Consider the following 20569-nt stretch of genomic DNA (forward strand, 5'->3'; position numbering starts at 1 on the left):
TCTTAATTGCTGCCTGGCCAATAACTATTTTGCACACTCGTTCCTCAGCATCCCCTCATGCCCCACTCCTCTACTAGGCCGAGATATCCTAAGTCAACTGAAAGCCTGTATCTCCCTTCCTACTAGCTCCCCCCACCCCACCTGCCATCTACTTCTAGTATCAACTAACTCAAATGACTCCAACAACCCTACTAACCCTTTCCCTAATTTCCCCATTCCTATAGACCCCCAAGTGTGGGACACCTCCACTCCTGTCGTGGCGGACCGTCATCCACCAATACTCATAAAACTTAAAAACCCATTTCAGTTTCCAACCTACCCACAGTTCTCTCTCTCTCCACAACACTTACGAGGACTAGAACCAATCATTACTAGGTTACTCAGCCAACACATCCTCATTCCCACTCATTCTCCCTGTAACACCCCAATCCTACCTGTAAAGAAGGCAGCTGGGACTTTTCGGTTAGTGCAAGACCTTCGTCTTATCAATGAGGCTGTTTGCCCCACCCATCCAGTAGTTCCCAATCCCTATACCCTTCTCTCTCTTATTCCATCTAACACAACACAATTTATTGTGCTGGAACTAAAGGATGCATTTTTCTCTATTCCCTTACACCCAGATTGTCAGTTTCTCTTTGCCTTTACATGGGAAGACCCAGACACCCATGCCTCCACCCAACTGACATGGACAGTACTTCCCCAGGGGTTCCGAGATAGCCCCCATTTCTTTGGGCAAGCCCTTGCAAAAGACTTGGCCTCCTGTCCTCTTACAAATAGTACAATTCTCCAATATGTAGATGACCTTTTACTCTGTAGTCCCACGAGACAGGATTCTCTTTTAGACACTGCAGTCCTCCTTAATCATCTAGGATCCAAAGGTTACCGAGTATCCAAACACAAAGCTCAACTCTCACAACGTGTCATATATTTAGGCATTGAAATCACCCCCACAACGTGCTCGCTCACCACAGACCGTTTAACTCTAATACAAAATCTTTCTCCTCCCCAAGACGCTAAAGAAATCCAATCCTTCCTAGGCCTAGTAGGGTTTTTCAGACACTGGATTCCTAATTTCGGAATCTTGGCTAAACCTCTATATGCAGCTGTCAAGGAGACTCCCGAAGGACCTTTGTCTAACCCAAGGTTAATCTATAAACATTTCACTCACCTAAAAAACTGCCTCCTCTCACATCCTATTCTCTCACTTCCAGACTTCCAACGCCCCTTCCAGCTTTTCACAGATGAAAGACAAAAGGTTGCTATTGGCCTTTTAGCCCAACCTGTAGGCACCACATACCGTCCTGTGGCATATCTATCCAAACAATTAGATCCCACTGTACAAGGGTGGCAGCCCTGCCTTTGGGCCCTAGCAGCAGCAGCCTGTCTAACCCAGGAAGCAAAGAAACTCATCAGAGGCTGCAGCCTGACAGTCTTCTCTACCCACCGCCTTCAAGACCTTATTGCCCACAATAGTATCAGCCACCTAACCCCTTCCAGGCTCCAGCTTTTCCACCTCTTGTTTATAGAGGACTCTACCATTGCCCTAGGAGTCTGTTCCTCCCCAAATCCAGCAACCTTACTCCCCAACCCTCTAAAACAACCCCATACTGAACACTCCTGTCCAGAACTTTTAGAGGCCCAACCACCTAGTCACTTGCATTTACATGATCAGCCCTTGGAGAGCCCACAGTTAACCCTATTTGTGGATGGCAGTTCTTTTATAAATTCTCAAGGAAACAGACAGGCAGGATATGCGGTAGTTACATCATCCACTGTCCTAGAAGCTAAGCCTTTACCACAAGGAACAACATCACAGCAGGCGGAGCTTATCGCACTAACTAGGGCTCTCCTCCTATCTAGAGGAAAAACAGTAAATATATACACAGATTCTAAGTATGCCTTCTTAATTGCACACACCCATTCTGTCATCTGGAAAGAAAGAGGGTTCCTAACCACCTGTGGTACCCCCATAATCAACAAAAAGCAAATACTTAAACTGCTAGACGCTTTATCAGCACCTTCCAAAGCAGCCATCATACACTGTAAAGGTGATCAGACTCCATCTAACCCGGTGGCGGCTGGCAATAATTTTGCTGACACCACTGTCAAATCGGCTTCCGGATTCTCCACCCCTACACTTCCTTCTGTTTGTTTTCTTTCTCCCCAGTATACCCCTAATTACACCCAGGAAGAAAAAAACCAAACTATTACAAGACTCAACAGCCAGACTAGCCACAGACAACTGGATTTACATCAATAATAAATTAGTTATTCCTGAAATACAACTCCACACCATCCTAAGAGACATACATAATTCCTTGCACATAGGACCCAGAGCTCTATATAACCTCCTAAGCCCCCTTATCCACTGCCCTACACTCATGAAACACCTAATTATAATCAACCAACAGTGCTCCACATGCCTCAAGTCAAACCCTCAAGGCGCATTACGCAACCCCCACCCAAGTCACCAACTCAGAGGGCACCAACCAGGCGAAGATTGGCAAATTGATTTTACCCACATGCCAAAACATAAAAATTTCAAATATCTCTTAACCCTCGTTGATACCTTTTCAGGATGGATAGAAGCCTATCCTACTACAGGAGAGACTGCCAATATAGTTGCCTCCATACTCACTGAACACATTATTCCTAGGTTCGGCCTCCCACTCACCCTCCAGTCTGACAATGGCCCAGCCTTCATCTCCAAGGTAGTTAAACAGGTGGCAGCCCTCCTACACATCACCTGGAAACTCCACATCCCTTATAGACCCCAGTCCTCAGGTAAAGTAGAAAAAGCCAACGGACTAATCAAACAACAACTCACCAAACTCTTACTCGAGACTCGACAGTCTTGGATAACCCTCCTGCCCCTAGCCTTAACCCGGCTGCGGGCCGCCCCGTGAAGTCCAACAGGCCTCAGTCCATTCGAACTAGTTTATGGCCAACCCCTCACCTTACAACAGCTGCCTACCCTTTCCTCTCCGCTGACAAATTACCTTCCATACTTAACCCTCTTGAGACAACTACTAAGGCAGCATGCAGAACTAGCACACCCACCTCCAACAGGCACTTACAATCCACACACCTTTCTCAGCCCCAGTGATCAAGTATACTTAAAGAACATCCAGGCCAAAGACCTCCAGCCCAGGTGGAAAGGCCCATATACTGTCCTCCTGTCCACACACACAGCAGCCAAGTTATTAGGCCTCACACACTGGGTCCACATATCACAACTAAAGAGGGCCCCTGCAGAGGGCGACAAGTGGGAATCAACTAAACTCACCCCCACCCGCCTCAAGCTCACCAAACTTCCCTAATTAACACGTTTCCAGGCCTTTTACGACTATCCCGATTCCTCACCGTACTGTACACAAATCTGGCAGAGTTTCAACACATCACCCCAGATCTCTATTTGCCCCCAGACCCCAGCCCAACACAGTGATTCTCTTGCCTACTCGCCTTTGTAGAACACCTCCAGTGGCAAGGCACGTTCTACGATTACACACATAATGAAGTCTTTTTATTCACTTTCATTACTATCCTTCTTCTACGTTCCAACAGCAATTACTAATCCAACCTTTATATGGAGATTCTCCATTACTGAAACTTGGTCCTCCAACAACAAGCAACACAGAGTTCTGCAAGGCACTGCAGACTGCTCACCTCAAGGCTGTCAATCTGCTCTTTCCATAAATTTCTCCCTAACTTCCATCGCTGATAGATGGGCTGAACCATCCATCTGTTTCCTACATGACCAGACAGAATACAATTGTAAAAACTATTGGCAACAAACCAATCTAGGTTGCCCATACAAATACTGTAAAATACACCATTCAATGCTAGATAATGCACATGACAGAAAGTTAAGCAGCAAATATCTCTTCACTTACGATGGAAGAAACCCTGGAAACTCCCTTAAATATCATATAAACATAAAAGACCCCTGGGACTCTCAATGGGCGGACGGAGTAAAAGGAGGGCTTTACGGAGACGGTGTTTGGGACTCATATCCCACTGCCACCCTCCTAATAAAGAGGTCACTTGTCCAGCAAAAATCCCTCCCCAAAAATATACAAGTCCTACAAATTTAACCTCAGTCATAAAATCACAGGAACAAAACCTACAAGAGCAGTTAAATTCCCCTAATAAAAAAGACCCATTCTCATGGTTAAAACTTGTCCGTCAAGGGCTAAACCTAACACAAACAGCTAACATAACAAATCTTTCCCACTGCTTCCTCTGTGCAGCTCTTGAAAGAGCCCCCTTAGTGGCAGTCCCCTTACCCACTGCTTTCAAGGCTACAACTGACTCTACCGGCACCCCCAAAAAACTGTCCTTACTCCAAGTCCTACTATACCAAAACCCAGAAAATCCAATCTTTCCTTTCTGCTACTCTGCCCCAAACTCCTCCTGGTGTAATTACACCCAATCGCCCAATAGGACCCAGACAGCTCCCATTGGAGGTTACTTTTGGTGTAATCAAACCCTCTCTAAAATTCTTAACCATACATCCATCAGCCAATCCCTTTGCGTCCTGGTGTCTTTAGTTCCTAGCCTAACCCTATATACCAAATGAGAAGTATTCGAACTGACTTCACAACTCACCACCTCCAACAATAAAATCCAAAAGCGGGCTATTTTTCTTCCCATGGTCATTGGGGTTTCTTTAGCATCATCCTTAATAGCCTCCGGACTAGGGACAGGGGCGCTTGCCCACTCAGTCCAGTCCACGCGGACCCACTCAACCCAGGTCCAGGAAGCCATAGAGGCTTCAGCCGAAAGCCTGGCCTCCTTGCAGCGCCAAATTACTCCAATAGCCCAAGTGGCAGCACAAAATAGGTGGGCATTAGACCTTCTTACAGCTGAAAAAGGAGGAACATGCCTCTTCCTAGGGGAGGAGTGTTGCTACTACATAAATAAATCAGGCCTAGTTGACACCAATGTCCAAACATTAATCAAAAAGGAGCTTCAGAAATTTAACGCCCCCTTAACTCCCAGACCACCAGTATGGCTGCTACCTGTAGTAGAGCAGATGCTTCCATTCCTAATCCCCATACTAATCCTCTGTCTTATGTTATGTTTTGCTCCTATTCTAATAAAATTTCTCCGAGCCAGGGTCCAAGAAATCACCCGAGTCACCTTCAATCAAATGCTCCTGCATCCCTACACCCAACTGCCAACCTCAGACCCTAACCACGCCCCTTAACAGCAGGAAGCAGCCAGACAGACAACGGTACCCCAAATTCTTATAATCAATAAGAGGTTGGACTGTCTGAGTGAGGGGGAAAAGGACCAGATGGACGAAGGTGAACAGAAACGACGCAGCCCCTACCACTTCCGGGTTCTTCACCATCCAACTTACCTGCGTGCGGGAAAATGCAGCCTGCGCCCGGGAAAAAAGCAGACCAACTGAGCAGGCGCAACGTGACATCAATTTGAGGAAACTGAAACTTACCCGGCCAAACCTACGGAGACGCCCCTGGAACGCCCTTGTCCCACCCACTGCCCTCCTTTCCAAGCCCAGAACATAAAAGTCGCCGCTGGCAGGTACCAGCGCGAACTTCCCTGGCCCCATACCTGAGGACCGGAGAACCTCGCCCAAGAGCGCCGGCGCCACTTCCCTGGCCCCACTTAGAGGACCAGTGAACCTCGCCCAAGGGCCCTGACCCGTTGGTCAATAAAGTTCTTTCTTTCCTACCACTTGCCCCCAGCGTCTAACTCTTTCCTGGCCAAGGGAATTAGACAAATCACATACGTGAAAAGAAAATGAGGCATTTAATAGTAAAATATTTCCAAATGCAATATTAGTAGTACTGCTTTTTTCTTTACACAAGTGATAATCATTTTAGAAAAATTGGAAAATATACTAAATATAATCCTAAAATGATATACAGAGAAAATTAAGTGTTCAAATATATGTTTTACTATTATCTTTTAGCTAATGGAGAAAAGAGAAAAGTTAACTTAGAATCGTAAGAACTGGCTGGGCGCATTGGCTCACGCCTGTAATCCCAGCACTTTGGGAGGCCGAGGTGGGCGGATCACCTGAGGTCAGGAGTTCGAGACAAGCCTGGCTAACATGTGAAACCCCATCTCTACTAAAAATACAAAAATTAGCCGGGTGTGGTGGCGGGCACCTGTAGTCCCAGCTACTTGGGAGGCTGAGGCGTGAACCTGGGAGGCAGATCTTGCAGTGATCCGAGATTGTGCCACTACACTCCAGCCTGGGCAACAGAGTGAGACTCTATTCAAAAGAAAGAGCGGTAAGAACTGACTTTTTCTTAAGGTAGAATGAATTTAGTGTGGGGAAAAGAAAGAAAGATCAGACTGTTACTGTGTCTATATAGAAAGAAGTAGACATAAGAGACTCCATTTTGTTCTGTATTTGAGATGCTGTTAATCTGTGACCCTACCCCCAACCTTGTCCTTGCAAGAGACATGTGCTGTGGTGACTCAAGGTTTAATGGATTTTGGGCTGTGCAGGATGTGCCTTTGTTAAACAAGTGCCTGAAGGCAGCTTGCTGGTTAAAAGTCATCACCATTCTCTTAATCTCAAGCAGCCAGGGACATGTACACTGCCAAAGGTCACAGGGACCTCTGCCTAGGAAAGCTAGGTATTGTCCAAGGTTTCTCCCCATGTGATAGCCTGAAATATGGCCTCGTGGGAAGGGAAAGACCTGATCGTCCCCCAGCCTGACACCTGTGAAGGGTCTGTGCTGAGGAGGACTAGTACAAGAGGAAAGAAGGCCTTTTGGCGGTTGTTGGCAGTTGAGATAGAGAAAAGCATCTGTCTCCCGCCCATCCCTGGGCAATGGAACATCTCGGTTTAAAACCCAGAACGATTGTACGCTCTGTTTACTGATCTAGAAGAAAACTGCCTTACGGCAAAAGGTGGGACTTGCTGGCACAATGCTGCTAAAAGGTTTATGGAGATGTTTGCATATGCATATCAAGGCACAGCATTTTCCTTTGAACCTATTCATGTCACAGAGATCTTTATTCATATGTCTTACTGCTGATTTTCTCCCTACAATGATCCTATTATCCTGCCACTCCCTTATCTTTAAGACGGTAAAGATAATTATCAATAAATACTAGGGAACTCAGAGACCGGTGCCGGCGTGGGTCCTCTGTATGCTGAGCGCCGGTCCCCTGGGCCCACTTTTTCTTTCTCTATACTTTGTCTCTGTGTCTCATTTCTTTTCTCAAGTCTCTTGTTCCACCTAACGAGTAACGCCCACAGGTGTGGAGGGGCAGGCCACCCCTTCATTTAGATGATTTACATTTTAGTAATACACAATGCCATTCACTGTTTAATAAATATTCATGAATACAAAATGGTTTGATGCTGCTACTACATACCTGACATTGCTGACCAAAGAAGAGAGAAAATACTGATATTCGTCAGAAACATCCTTTGACCGCATAGGAAAAAATCTGTTATCTTCAGTAACCTCCAAAGCCACACGCTTTCCTATTTTCGATGATTTATATAGCCGAAAGTTTCTATTTCTTGTATAAACTCCTACATCAAAAATTAATAAAATAATATGAAAGCATGTTTTCTGTGATTAGTTTTATAGTCAGCAAATATTCAATTTTCATATAGCATTAATAAAAGAAATAAGTATTTTCTGCATATAGCTGTAAACAAAATAAACAAAATTCAAGCACTATATGAATTAAAATAAATTGCAGTCAGCATGGAGGAATGCCACATTGTGAAATAGCAAACTCAATTATTCTGCAGCAATTCTGCAACTGAAACAAATGGAAAAGCTGGATGCAGGTATTGGAAAGTTTGAGACAACCAGAGAGCTTCTAGGACAGTGAGGTTGTGCCATGCCAAATCCCAGAGAAAAGGGAAAGACCAAAATCAAATAAATATCTAGAATAAATCTAATAAAATATGGGTAAGATTTCTATTCAGGAAATTATAAAACATTATAGAGAAAAATTAGAGAATCCCTAAGTAAATAGATGGGCCTACCATGTGCACAGATTGGAAGACTCAATATTATAAAAATGTCAACTCTCCCCATGTTGATCTATAGGGTCAAGGCAATCCAAATAAAAATTCTAGCAGGATTCGTTTGTGTAAACTGGCAAACTGACTCTAAAATTTAAACAGAAGTGCAAAAGGTCAAGAATAACCAAGAAATTTCAAAGAACAAATTTAGAGGAATTGTTTTTCCTACATATAAAGACTTACAACAAAACCATATTAGACAGTGTGGTGCCTATCTAATACATAAAACTATATTAGACAGGAATAGATCAATAGAACAATGAAGCAGAACAGGGTCCAGAAACAGACCAAAATATATACAGCCACTGATTTATGGCAAAGGTGGCACTGCTGAGCAGTAGGTAAAGGACGGTCATTTCAACAAACAGTGCTGAGCCAACTGGATATTCACAAAAGAAAACATGAATCTTGACTGCTCCCCACTCAATAAGCAAATCCTTTCCAAGTGGACTGTAAATCTAAACATAAAAGCCACGCCAGGTGCAGTGGCTTGTGCCTGTAATCCCAGCATTATGGGAGGCCATGACAGGAGGATCGCTTGAGGCCTGGGCAACATAGCAGACTCTGTCTCTACAAAAAATAAACAAATAAAAAAATTGTGTTGCTCTATGATACTTAGAAAGAGAGAGAGAAAGAGACAGAGAGGGGGACAGTGAAAGGAAAGGAAAGGGGCAGGGGAGGGGCGGAAGGGAAGGGGGAAGGGAAGGGGAAGGGAAGGGGAAGGGAAGGGGGAAGAGAAGGGGGTAGGGAAGGGGCAAGGGAAGGGAAGGGAAAGGGAAGGGGAAATGAAAGGGAAGAAGGAAGGGAAGGGGGAAGGGAAGGGGAAGGGAAGGGGGTAGGGAAGGGGAAAGGGAAGGGGGAAGGGAACTGCGAAGGGGGAAGGGAAGGGGGAAAGGAAGGTGAAAGGGGGAAGGTAAAGGGGAAGGGAAGGGAAGAGGAAGTAAAGGGAGAAGGGAAGGGAGAAGGGAAGAGAGAAGGGAAGTAAAGGGAAGGGAAAGGAAAAGGGAAGTAAAGGGAAGGGAAGGGAGAAGGAAAGGGAAGGGGAAAGGGAAACGAGAAAGGAAAGGAAGGGAGGGGAGGGAAGAAATTGATTTAAAAATGTGGTCGCATGCACTTGTAGTTCTAGCTACTGCTGAGGCTGAGGCAGGAGGATTGCTTGAGCCCAGGAGTTCAAGGCTGCAGGATCGTACCACTGCACTTCAGCCTGGGCAATAGAATGAGACCTTGTCTCTAAAAAATAATGAATTAAACATAAACATAAAAGGCAAAACAATAAGCTTTTAGAAGATAAAGAAGAAAAGCAAAAGAACACCTTCATGGCTTTGGGATAGGCCAAGTTTCCTTAACAGGATGCAAGAAACATTGACCACAGAGGAAAACACTGATAAAATCAGACTGCTACTACTATTTAATGACTTATGTTCCTCAAAGACATGACTAAGGGTGCAAAGACAACCACAAACACACACTACAGTTTACCCTTGAATAACAAGGGTTTCAGCTAAATGGCACCACTTATATGTGATTTGTTTTTTTGCTTTCTTCTGTCTTTTTTTTTTTTTTGATACTGAGTCTCGCTCTGTTGCCCAGGTTGGAGTGCAGTGGTACGAACTTAGTTCACGGCACCCTCTGCCTCCCAGGTTCAAGTGATTCTCATATCTCAGCCTCCCAAGTAGCAGGAATTACAGGCATGCACCACCACGCCTGGCTAATTTTTATATTTTTAGTAGAGATGGGGTTTCACCATGTTAGTCAGGCTGGTCTTGAACTCCTGACTTCAAGCAATCCACCTGCCTCGGCATCCTAAAGTGTTGGGATTACAGGCGTGAGCCAAATTTTTTTCAACAAGTATACTGGAAAATTTTGGGGGGACTTACAACAATTTGAGAAAACTCAAAGATGAACCGTATAGCCTAAAAAATTAGAAAACGTTAGAAAATAATTAAAAATAATTAGAAAAAGTTAAGTGTTCATGAATGCATAAAATATATGTAGATGGCTAGTCTAAGTTATCATTTACTGCCATAAAATGTACATAAGTCTGTTATAAAAAGTTAAAATTTATCCAAACATATGCACACCCTTGCAGACTGTACATGATGCCATTCGCAGTTGGGAAAAATCTAAACAAATGTAAAGATAGAGTATTAAATCATAACTGCATAAGATTAACCATAGTACATACTACACTACCACAGTAATTTCTTAGCCGCCTCCTCTTGCTATTGCAGTGAGCTCAGGTATCTGCCTACAACACGGCCTGATGCCAGTCCTCTCCATGTGAGCAGGTCATTACACCAATCAATTGCGTTTCAGTCAAAACTGATCCTTGGCCGGGAGCAGTGACTCACGCCTGTAATCCCAGCACTGTGGGAGGCTGAGACGGGTGGATCACAAGGTCAGGAGATCGAGACCATCCTGGCCAACACGGTGAAACCCCGTCTCTACTAAAAATACAAAAAAAAAATTAGTTGGGCGTAGTGGCGGGCACCTGTAGTACCAGCTACTCGGGAGGCTGAGGCAGGAGAATGGCGTGAACCCAGGAGGCGGAGCTTGCAGTGAGCCGAGATCGCACCACTGCACTCCAGCCTGGGCGACTGAGTGAGACTCGGTCTCAAAAAAAAAAAAAAAAAAGTGATCCTTGTAGTTCTCGCATATTTTTCACCGTGTTTAATGCAATACTGTAAACCTCGAGTAATACCATGGGACCCATATGAAGTGCCACTCACGATGCTGGAGGTGCTCCCAGACAGAAATATCATGACCTTACAAGAAAAAGCTGAATCGCTTGACGTGTACATAGACTGAGGTCTCAGCTGCTGTTGTCACCATTTCAGATGTAACCTAAACTTATAGTATCGATAAATACAGTACAGTATTGTAAATACAGTCCCTCTTCCTTACGCTTTTAACAACATTTTCTTTTCTTTAGCTTACTTCACTGTAAGAATCCAGTATATAATACATACACAAAACATGGTGAATCAACTGTTTATGTTATCAGTGAGGCTTCCGGTCAAGAGTAGGCTATCAGTAATGAAGTTTTTGGGAAGTCAAAAGTTATCTATGGATTTTGATCTGCACAGAGAAGTTGGTTCCCCTAAGCCCTGCATTGGTGAAGAGTCAACTGTATGTGATTCCAATTACACACTAAAAGTACAGACAAAACTAACCCACAGAGTTAGAGGACAGAATAGTTGTTACCCTTGGGACAGAGGGAGGGGTCCTGACTGGAAGGGGGATGAAGTTGGGGGTCCTGGTCATCTATCTCTTGTCTTGGGTAGTGTGGTGACAAGGGGTGTTCGTTCTGTAATCAATTATATATTTTTCTGTATAAATGTTATACTTCAATAAAAAAGTTTCTTAACAAGATTTCAGCATACACTATGAAATCTCTGAACTTTTCCAAGGATGGGTTAGGAAACGACTTTCCCATCCTCTCTGGATATGTAAGTAAATCCAGGCATAGGTATCAAGAGTACCAGGGAGATTTTCTTGCTAGTCCGGCAGCCTGACTTTCAAGGTTAGGTGTGCCGTGACCTGGGGTACTGTGTTAACTGGGGTAGAAGTAGAGACAGGTACTGGCCGCTGCCGCTCTCCCTGGATCAACTTCCTGTTACGCACTCTGCCTCACTGACTGCAGGCCAGTCCCGCCCGGAGACGATATCCTGCTAATAAAGCAAAACCTGTCAGGCTTGGAAGAAGGTGCCTCTGCCTGTGTGACTGCTCGACCTCACACTCCTGTGTCTTTCCAAGTTCTGGTGCTCGATTGCCAGGGGTGCCAGAAAAACATGAAATCTAGCAGGAACACGTCCCTAATCTTGGTACACTGTTGGCCTGGGAATCTGACCTATGCCTTAAACCTACTTTCCCTCAGCCTTTACACACTGAGGCTCTTCGAGGTGTTCAAAGCCAGCAGCAAAAATATTGCTGTCTGGTGGGTACGGTGGCTCACACCTGGAATCCCGGCACTTTGGGAGGCCCAGGCAGACAGATCATGAGGTCAGTAGTCTCAGACTAGCCTGGCCAACATGGTGAAACCCCGTCTGTACTAAAAACACAAAAATGAGCCGGGCGTGGTGGTGCGCACCTGTAGTCCCAGCTACTCAGGAGGCTGAGGGAGGAGAATCATTTGAACCCGGGAGGCGGAGCTTGCAGCGAGCCGAGATTGCGCCACTGCACTCCAGCCCGGCGACAGAGCAAGACTCTGTCTTAAAAAAAAAAAAGAAAGAAAGAAAAAGAAAAAACCTGCCACTGTCATGGCTTTTGAAATCACAAGCTAGAGCCTCAGTATAAAAATGAGGTGCAGTTCACCAAACGGGAGCTGTTGTGTTAGGGTCTTGATTGGCCTGTTGTTGAATCATGCTCAAGTCCTGTCAGCCCAGGGCTTCTGACATCCTCAGGCTCTGAGACCTAGGCCTAGCAAAGCCACACTGGGTTGAGGAATCACTGGTTTCAACACAGCACGAAAGCTGATGAAATGGGCCCTGCCACGACCACTGAGATCTTCGGTGAGGAAAGCACCCAGGCTCACTGCGCCACAGGAGTACTGCTTTTACACTGGGTCTGTTTTTTAAATGTCTGTACTCTGACTTAACCTCTCAGCAGTCCTGGAGGAAGCTGGTCCAACTGTTCCTGTAAAACTCCCTCAACAGGAATCCTCTGGACATGCAGAGCAGAAGGCAGCCACAGCCATCCTCTGCTGGAGCTCAGGCCGGCCTGGACCCCTCTAGATCTCTGGAGAAAAACCTCAGAGATTCCCAGCACCTGAACTCGCTGCTTGCATCCTGCTGGCGACTTGGGCAGTGGAGGAAGCGAGAATCCCAAGCACGGTGACGAGTGGGCACCAACCTGTCTCTCACGAAAGCACCAGGACCGTCTGATAGCGACAGCTGTCAATCTTACTTACCAAGATCCACAAAAAGATGCTTCTCTCCCATGTTATTCTTCACAACTAGAAATGAAAGGTCAGGACTGCTTTGCTCAGCTGACCCCAGCCTCTCCAGTTTCTCTGAATTCAATGTCCAGCTTTCCCCTGTAGCCTTCTCCGTGAACATTTTGTTGAAAGAAAATCCTTGTCTTGCAGGTGCTTCCAAAAAATGGGGAAATCCGTGGCCTGTTGTCTCTGAAGCGCTATCATCATCTTCACTGCCAAGCAAGTCAAGAGCAGGCTGCAAAATTTTTCTCAAAAAATTACCTAAGGAAAAAAGCTGTTATGATTCACCCGATTCTTCTTTTCCACACACCATATCTTAAGGTCTAGCCATGAATCCACACACGACAATTTTATACAGAAAACCATTTTTTAATTTCTGGTTTCAAAACCAAGTTGCTATAAATTGTTACATGCCACTCCTGTGACTTCCTTCCTTTTGTGAAATCGTTTACCTTTTCAAGTCCATTGACTTGGGGGCCTGGTGTCAGATGTAAACAAATCATCTTAGAAGGGAAAGTTCATTTGAGAAGATGTGTCAATGCTGCCAGTAGGGGCCTGAGCCTAAGAGGCTGTCATCCAGAAAACACTACTTATTAACACATACTGGGAGGACTTATCTTCACATTCAATGATTAAAGAATGAAGGGCCTCGTGCCCTTAAGGGATCATAAAAATAATAATAATGAAGAATGAAGGTTTATATAAGGAAACTGCTGCTCAGCTAACAGACAGAAGCACTGAGGAGATCTCAGGGAGTCAGTGTGCTGGCAAATTTCTCAAGAGCTTATTTTCTCTCTTTTACCTGCCACGACATGCCCTGCAAACCCTGGCTTTCACAGCCATCAGCCCCCAGGCTGCTGCTCCTACCTCTGCCTCAAACTGGGCACAAAATGGACTATGGCCTCAGAGCTAACATCTACAACAAAAGCAATTCGATACATTTACTATACTTCAACATTTATTCTAAGAACTCTGAGTAACAGTAGTCCTATCTGTACCATGAAAAGTTGGTAAGAAAATCCAGAACTTCTTCGAACTCTCACATTTTACACCATGAAATCAAATAATTTGGCTATTAAGTTGCTTCATGTATACAAACACTCAAGAAATGCAATACTGTAAGAAAAATTTAATTTTAATCTGTAGAACTGTTATTGTTTAGATTCATTCTTCACTTTATCTACCAGAAAGGCTTGGGTCCTTACATTATAACAAATGCATGCTCTAAATTCAAAATTTTCTTTCTTCACATTAGATTTTATTACTTGCCTACTCAGCCAGCTGTGGTGGCTCATGCCTGTAATCCCAGCATTTTGGGAGGCCGAGGCGGGCGGATCACTTGAGGTCAGGAGTTCGAGACCAGCCTGGCCAACACGGTGAAACCCCGTCTCTACTAAAAATATAAAAATAAGTTGGACGTGGTGCTGGGCACCTGTAATCCCAGCTACTTGGAGGCTGAGGCAAGAGAACTGCTTGAACCTGGGAGGCGGAGGTTGCAGTGAGTCAAGATCATGCCACTGCACTCCAGCCTGGGTGACAGAGTGAGACTCTGTCTCACAAAAAAAAAACAAAACAACAAAAAAAATTACTTCCCTACTCAAAGAAACGAATCCAATTTCTTACAAAGCACTAAATGTCAAAATCAAAGCAAACGCATTTGGTCTCGCAATGATATGCTGGTACGAGATGGAATCCTTCTGGAAGGAGGGAGGGAAAGTAAACACCACGCGGAAAGAAATCACAACACATCAAAGGACAACAAAGCAAAATCTAAACCCAAACTGATAAAGCGAATCTTCCTGAAAACTTACCATTGCAGCTACTTGACCCCAGGCAGTAAGAGAAGAGAGTGCACGGTTGCAGAAACGGAGGCAACGGCAGTGCTGGGGAGGCCACTGGCCTTGGAACCCTGGCATGGAGCAACCATGGCCAGGACCACGACATGAGGACTGTCACCAGCATCAACGCTAACACACTGGCCCCAGCAAACCACACTGCTTCCTACTTCCCTTCCAGGATCTTATTGCCCCCAACCCGCATGAGGACAGGAACTATCTTATTTGCTGGAAATAACTCAAAAGACTAGTCAGTCAGAAATTTGAGGTATGACAACAAACTGGCAGAAGAGTATTTTTAGGCAGATCAAGAGCTAGGATCTCTGACATTGAACTGAATTCTCTTGGACGTTCTCTGCAACCCAGAGGAACACTAATCTAAGTAAGGCTTAGGGTTTCAGATGTGACAGAAACAGCTTCTCACACGGTTTGATGGCAACAGAGTCCTAACAGGCCAGGGGCTCATCCCTGTAATCCCAGCACTTTGGGAGGCCGAGGTGGGCAGATCACAAGGTCAGGGAATCAAGACCATCCTGGCTAACATGGTGAAACTCTGTCTCTACTAAAAATACAAAAAATTAGCTGAGCGTAGTGGCACACGCCTGTGGTCCCAGCTACTCGGGAGGCTGAGGCAGGAGAATCACTTGAACCCAGGAGGTAGAGGTTGCACTGAACCAAGAACGTGCCACTGCACTCCAGCGAGACTCCGTCCAGAGCTTATTGTGTCAAAGCATTTACCACTTCCTATGGTCATTTCCTGTTTTCTTTGTCATCTCCTCTATTCTACTTAATGTTTCTCTAGGGCAGGGACTGTTTCTTTCTTTTGTATTTCCAGAGCTTAGCCCATAATGAAAATATCATTATCAATAACATTACTAATATTATTAATATAAGAATAATAACAGCAATAACAAATACAAGTTGGCAGCCTCATCTCCCGCCACCCTGCCCTTTTCATTCAGCTCCTGTCATGGGCCACATTTTCTGCAGTGCTTGGGCCTTTGCACTTGCTGATGCGGCTGTCTCACACGATGTGGTCTGTTCACCTGGTCCTCCTTACTATTCGTGCATTCATCCAGAAGGTATTAATAAATACCTTTAGGGACTTGTCCTAAGGCTGCACAACCAAGGCTTTTAAGCAGTTACATGTGCCAGGCATTGTGATAATTCCTTAATTTCATTTTCTTGTTTACTCCTTATAGCAACTCCAAAAGGTAGGTGCTGTTATTCCTGTTAAGCAGCTGGGGAATGTTAAGGTTTAGATTTGACCAAAGTCACAGAGCTGGCAGATGGCAAAGCCAAAACAGAAACTGAGCTGTCTCTGACTCCAGCCCCCGTGCTTGCTGCCTTTCTGCAGTGTGTGGCCTTCTTGCTCAGTCGTATCTGAGTAAATCCCTTCCGAATGAATGCATGAATAGTGAGGCGGGACTGCTGTCAGGGTGTGGAGGCAGAGCACCAAATAGGCTATTTCTTTGCTTGCTGTTTACTGGTCATCGTCTGCCCTATGACTACTAGCCACAGGCCGAAAGCTGAGAATCTCTTGCTCAGGAAGAAGGAGAGAATAGAAATTTGTGAGGTACCAGCAGTTTCTGCTACAGATATCTTCTGAAAGCAGGTGGCATTCATCTGGGCTTTCAGTAAGATTTCATTGTATAGTCAAAGGTAAGAAAGGCTTTACAGTCAGAACAGCATAAGCAAAGCTATGGAGATAAGAGTGTGTGGCTAATGGGTGCAGTGAATGGTCTAGTGTGGCTGGAGAGATGTGATCAGGCCTTGTAACTGGGCTGTCACCTCGGCCCCTTTCCCCTAGAATTAGGAGCTGCCAGAGCCAGAGGTGCAGAGAATATGAAGTGATTCAGAATTTTCCCTTTTTTCTTCCCTGAGTGTATCTTTGGATGACGTTTCTAGTTGCTGTTGTCAGCCTTTCAGAGAATAGAAAGGTCTAAAGCTAAAGGAACATCTTAAAAACATGAAGAAACACATTGTCTTTTTTTTTTTTTTTTTTGAGACAGGGTCTCACTCTGTTGCCTAGGCTGGAGTGCAGTGGTGTGATCTTGGCTCACTGCAACCTCCGCCTCCTGGGTTCAAGCAATCCTTGTGCCTCAGCATCCCGAGTAGCTGGGACTACAGGCATGCACCACCATGCCCAGCTAATTAGTAGAGACAGGGTTTCGCCAGCTTGCACAGGCTGGTCTCAAACTCCTAGCCTCAAGTGATGCACCCACCTTGGCCTCCCAAAGTGCTGGAATTACAGGCGTAAGCCACTGCACTCAGCGCACATCGCATTTTTTAGGATAAGTTAATGATCATAAAAGTTGGTATGTATGCACAAAATTTTAAGAGGAACAAGAACATATGAGTTTTGAATACAACTCCATGATTTTTAAAAAGCAGTATACTTACCAACATGAATGTTATCTTTAAATGCCACATCATGGAGCTGAAATATTAAATGCCGGCTGAATTTCTCATCAGTGCTAGAATCCAAGTTCAAAACATCTTCAGCTGAGCAATTAACACCATATAACTCTCGAAGTGCTTTACACACGTACTAAAAACACAAGTAAAATGCAAATAATTTATATTTTTTTGTCTTAAAATTTTTCTATGAGCAATAAGCATCTCTTTAAATATAATCTATGAGTTAAAAAGTCATTAATTTCTGATCAGGTGTGGTGGCTCATGCCTGTAATCCCAGCACTTTGGGAGGCCAAGGTGGGCAGATAACTTGAAGTCAGAAGTTTGAGACCAGCCTAGCCAACATGGTAAAACCCAGTCTCTACTAAAAACACAAAAATTAGCCAGGCGTGGTGGCGGGTGTCTGTAAATCCCAGCTAGTCAGGAGGTTGAGGCAGGAAGATCACTTGAACCCAGGAGGCGGAGGTTGCAGTCAGCCAAGATGGTGCCACTACACTCCAGTCTGGGTGACAGAGTGAGACTCTGCCTCAAAAAAAAAGTCATTAATTTATTTTGTAATGGTTTTAATTACCAGAAAGGGTCTAATTCATACTGAGCCTGAATTCAGCTCTAAGAATACAGCCTCTGAGACTACATGGCACTGAGCATGAAGGCCATGCACAGTAGAAAGGCAGCAAGCACTGGGGCTGGAGTCAGAGACAGCTCAGTGTCAGTTTTGGCTTTGCCATCTGCCAGCTCTATGACTTTGGTCAAATCTAAACCTTAACATTTCCCAGCTGCTAAACAGGAATAACAATAGCAGCTACCTTTTGGAGTTGCTGTAAGGAACAAACAAAAAAATGAAATTTTTAGCACAGTGCCTGGCACATGTAACTGCTTAAAAGCCTTGGTTGTGCAGCCTTAGGACAAGTCCCTAAAGCTTCAATCTTCTCATTTGCAAAATGAAGCTACTAAGAACTACCATGCAATATTATCTGGACATGAGCAAAAATGTTTATGAACTGCCGTCACTTTAGATACCTAAAAGTTAGGCAACAAATTGTATTTTTAATAATGGTTTGGCATTCTTATACCACCACACTCCCCTCATGCTCTCTGGCTGTACTCTTCTTAAATTCTCACTTTCTCAGACAGGGCTTCCTTGATTTCCCTCTCTACATCAAATTCCCCCTATATACTCTTTCTCTCTTTGTAGACTTACACAGCTACAATTTTAGGTTGATTTATGTGATTAGTTTGACACGTCTTATCTGTATTACAGAGGCTCTTCCTCCATATTTGTACTCTCCCTCTGTAGAAACACACTCCCGATTTTTAGCTAGATTGGAGGCCATCCAGAACAAAGACTACATTTCCCAGGGTCCTCTACAGCAGGGTGTGGCCGCTAAGTCGGCCAATGGGATGTGAGAAGGAAAGCATGCCATTTCTGAGAGATCCTCTAACAGGGGAAGGGCATGCCCTCCCCTTCTCCATTTGTACAGACTAGAATGCAGACACAGTGGTATGAGCCATCTTGGATAATGGAAGAAGACAACATCTTAGGGACAGCAAAGCAACAAGTATGGAGCCACAGTAGATATTACTTGGGGGAGAAACTGGTTTCTGTCTTGTTTAAGCCACTTTGATTTTGGGTCTTTATTATGGCAGCTAAATCTATCCTAATTTATTATCCTCCATTAGACCACAAAGTGTACGCCATCAGAAATTATGTCTCTTTGACTTTTGGTAATCCTAGTGCCTAGGCACGGTGCCTGACACTTAGTAGAGACTAAAAACTGATGAATGAAGTCGACTTCTGTACTTTCGGAGCCATAGAGAATAAATTTAGTGACACTTTAGGTAGGACAAGTAATCATATACTCCTAAATTCTCTTTCCCAAGATTAACTTTAATTAAAACTTTAAGTTACTTAAATAATTAAATTATAAAATCCAGGAGTTAAACTTATAGGATTGGATAATGTTGCCCTGAAACGTGGTCCTAATAAAATACATTAGCACCAGAATTCATTCTAACTGGGGAGAAGTGGCTTATTGAAATGTGCCAGTTTAGCCACTGAACCAAAGGGTATTTTACATTATCACCAATTATTCTTAACCATCTGCTAAATTAACATAATAGCTAACCTAATTATGCCTCCTGACAGTAAGACTCAAAGGAAAAAGTACTTACTGGATTATAAACTTATTGCATACAAAGTAACCAATAAATGAAATTAGTTTCAATGCAATCATTATAAAAAGCATTATATTAAGTAATCCAACGAGAACAGTTCTATCAACATGGTAAACATGTTAAATAAAAATGCTGTATAATTTTGAACTTAGATTTATACAGTTTCTTCCAACAGTTTTGCTGATGCAAAAGATTAGCTGTTCAAGACTCATTTGGAAAAAGTGGTATAAAGAATAAGGAGAAAAAAATTCTAAACATCTACATAGCCTTTGCCGTACCAGTGTTTATTAATTAATTCTAAACATCTACATAGCCTTTGCCGTACCAGTGTTTATTAAAAAATTCTAAACATCTACATAGCCTTTGCCGTACCAGTGTTTATTAATAGTGTTACAAATGAAATTTGCTCCAGTGTTCATTAGAAATATTTCTAGTTTCTAATGCAATGTGGTACTTCTTTGTTAATATGTAATGTTAAGTGGCAGTGAAAATCTCTGATTCGAGGTTCCTTGTAGCCCACGGAGAAACTACACAAGAAATCTTACTTCAGACTATAGAAGAAAGTCAATATTTATGAATTATTAAAAACATAATTAGGCCAGGCACCATGGCTCACTCCTGTAATCCCAGCACTTTGGGAGGACGAGATGGGTATATCACTTGAGGCCAGGAGTTCAAGACCAGCCTGGCCAACATGGCAAAACCCTGTCTCTACTAAAAATACAAAAATTAGCCAGGTATGGTGGCACGCACCTGTAATCCCAGCTACTCAGGAGGCTGAGGCAGGAGAATTGCTTGAACCTGGGAGGCAGAGATTGCAGTGAGCTGAGATTATACCACTGCACCCCAGCCTGGGTGACAGAGTGAGACTCTGTCTCAAAAATAATAATAATAAAATAATAATAATAATAATAATAAAGGTTAAAAATTAAACAGAATTTACCAGCTGTAATGAAATAAGCATCTAAATTTATTTTTAAGGGTTCAATGGCTATTTTAAGAAAAACATAATTTGGGGGTTTTTTGGGGGGTGGTGGGGGAATTTATATATATTTATTCTGCTTCAAAGCCAGGATAAAGCTAATATTCTGTATATTTTTTAAACAGCATTCACATACATTTTCAAAAAGATTTAAAATCAAGCATGTAGAGGTCCAACAGAGAATACTAGCA

The 20569-nt window shown here is 43.8% G+C and overlaps 1 protein-coding gene across 1 annotated transcript in view; it reads right to left on the minus strand.

The window, feature by feature from the left end:
* The window catches only part of PRIMPOL (primase and DNA directed polymerase), a 48416-nt gene that overhangs the window by 14658 nt on the left and 13189 nt on the right, over positions 1 to 20569 (minus strand). The window contains exons 6-7 of the mRNA XM_023220962.1: positions 17207 to 17354; positions 12942 to 13229 (exon numbers count right to left, since the gene is read on the minus strand). Coding sequence (XP_023076730.1) covers positions 12942 to 13229; positions 17207 to 17354 — 436 coding nt within the window. The remainder of the gene's footprint in view (positions 1 to 12941; positions 13230 to 17206; positions 17355 to 20569) is intronic.

The sequence above is a fragment of the Piliocolobus tephrosceles genome, chromosome 3 (genome assembly GCF_002776525.5).
Source record: "Piliocolobus tephrosceles isolate RC106 chromosome 3, ASM277652v3, whole genome shotgun sequence".
In the NCBI taxonomy this organism is placed as follows: Eukaryota; Metazoa; Chordata; class Mammalia; order Primates; family Cercopithecidae; genus Piliocolobus; species Piliocolobus tephrosceles.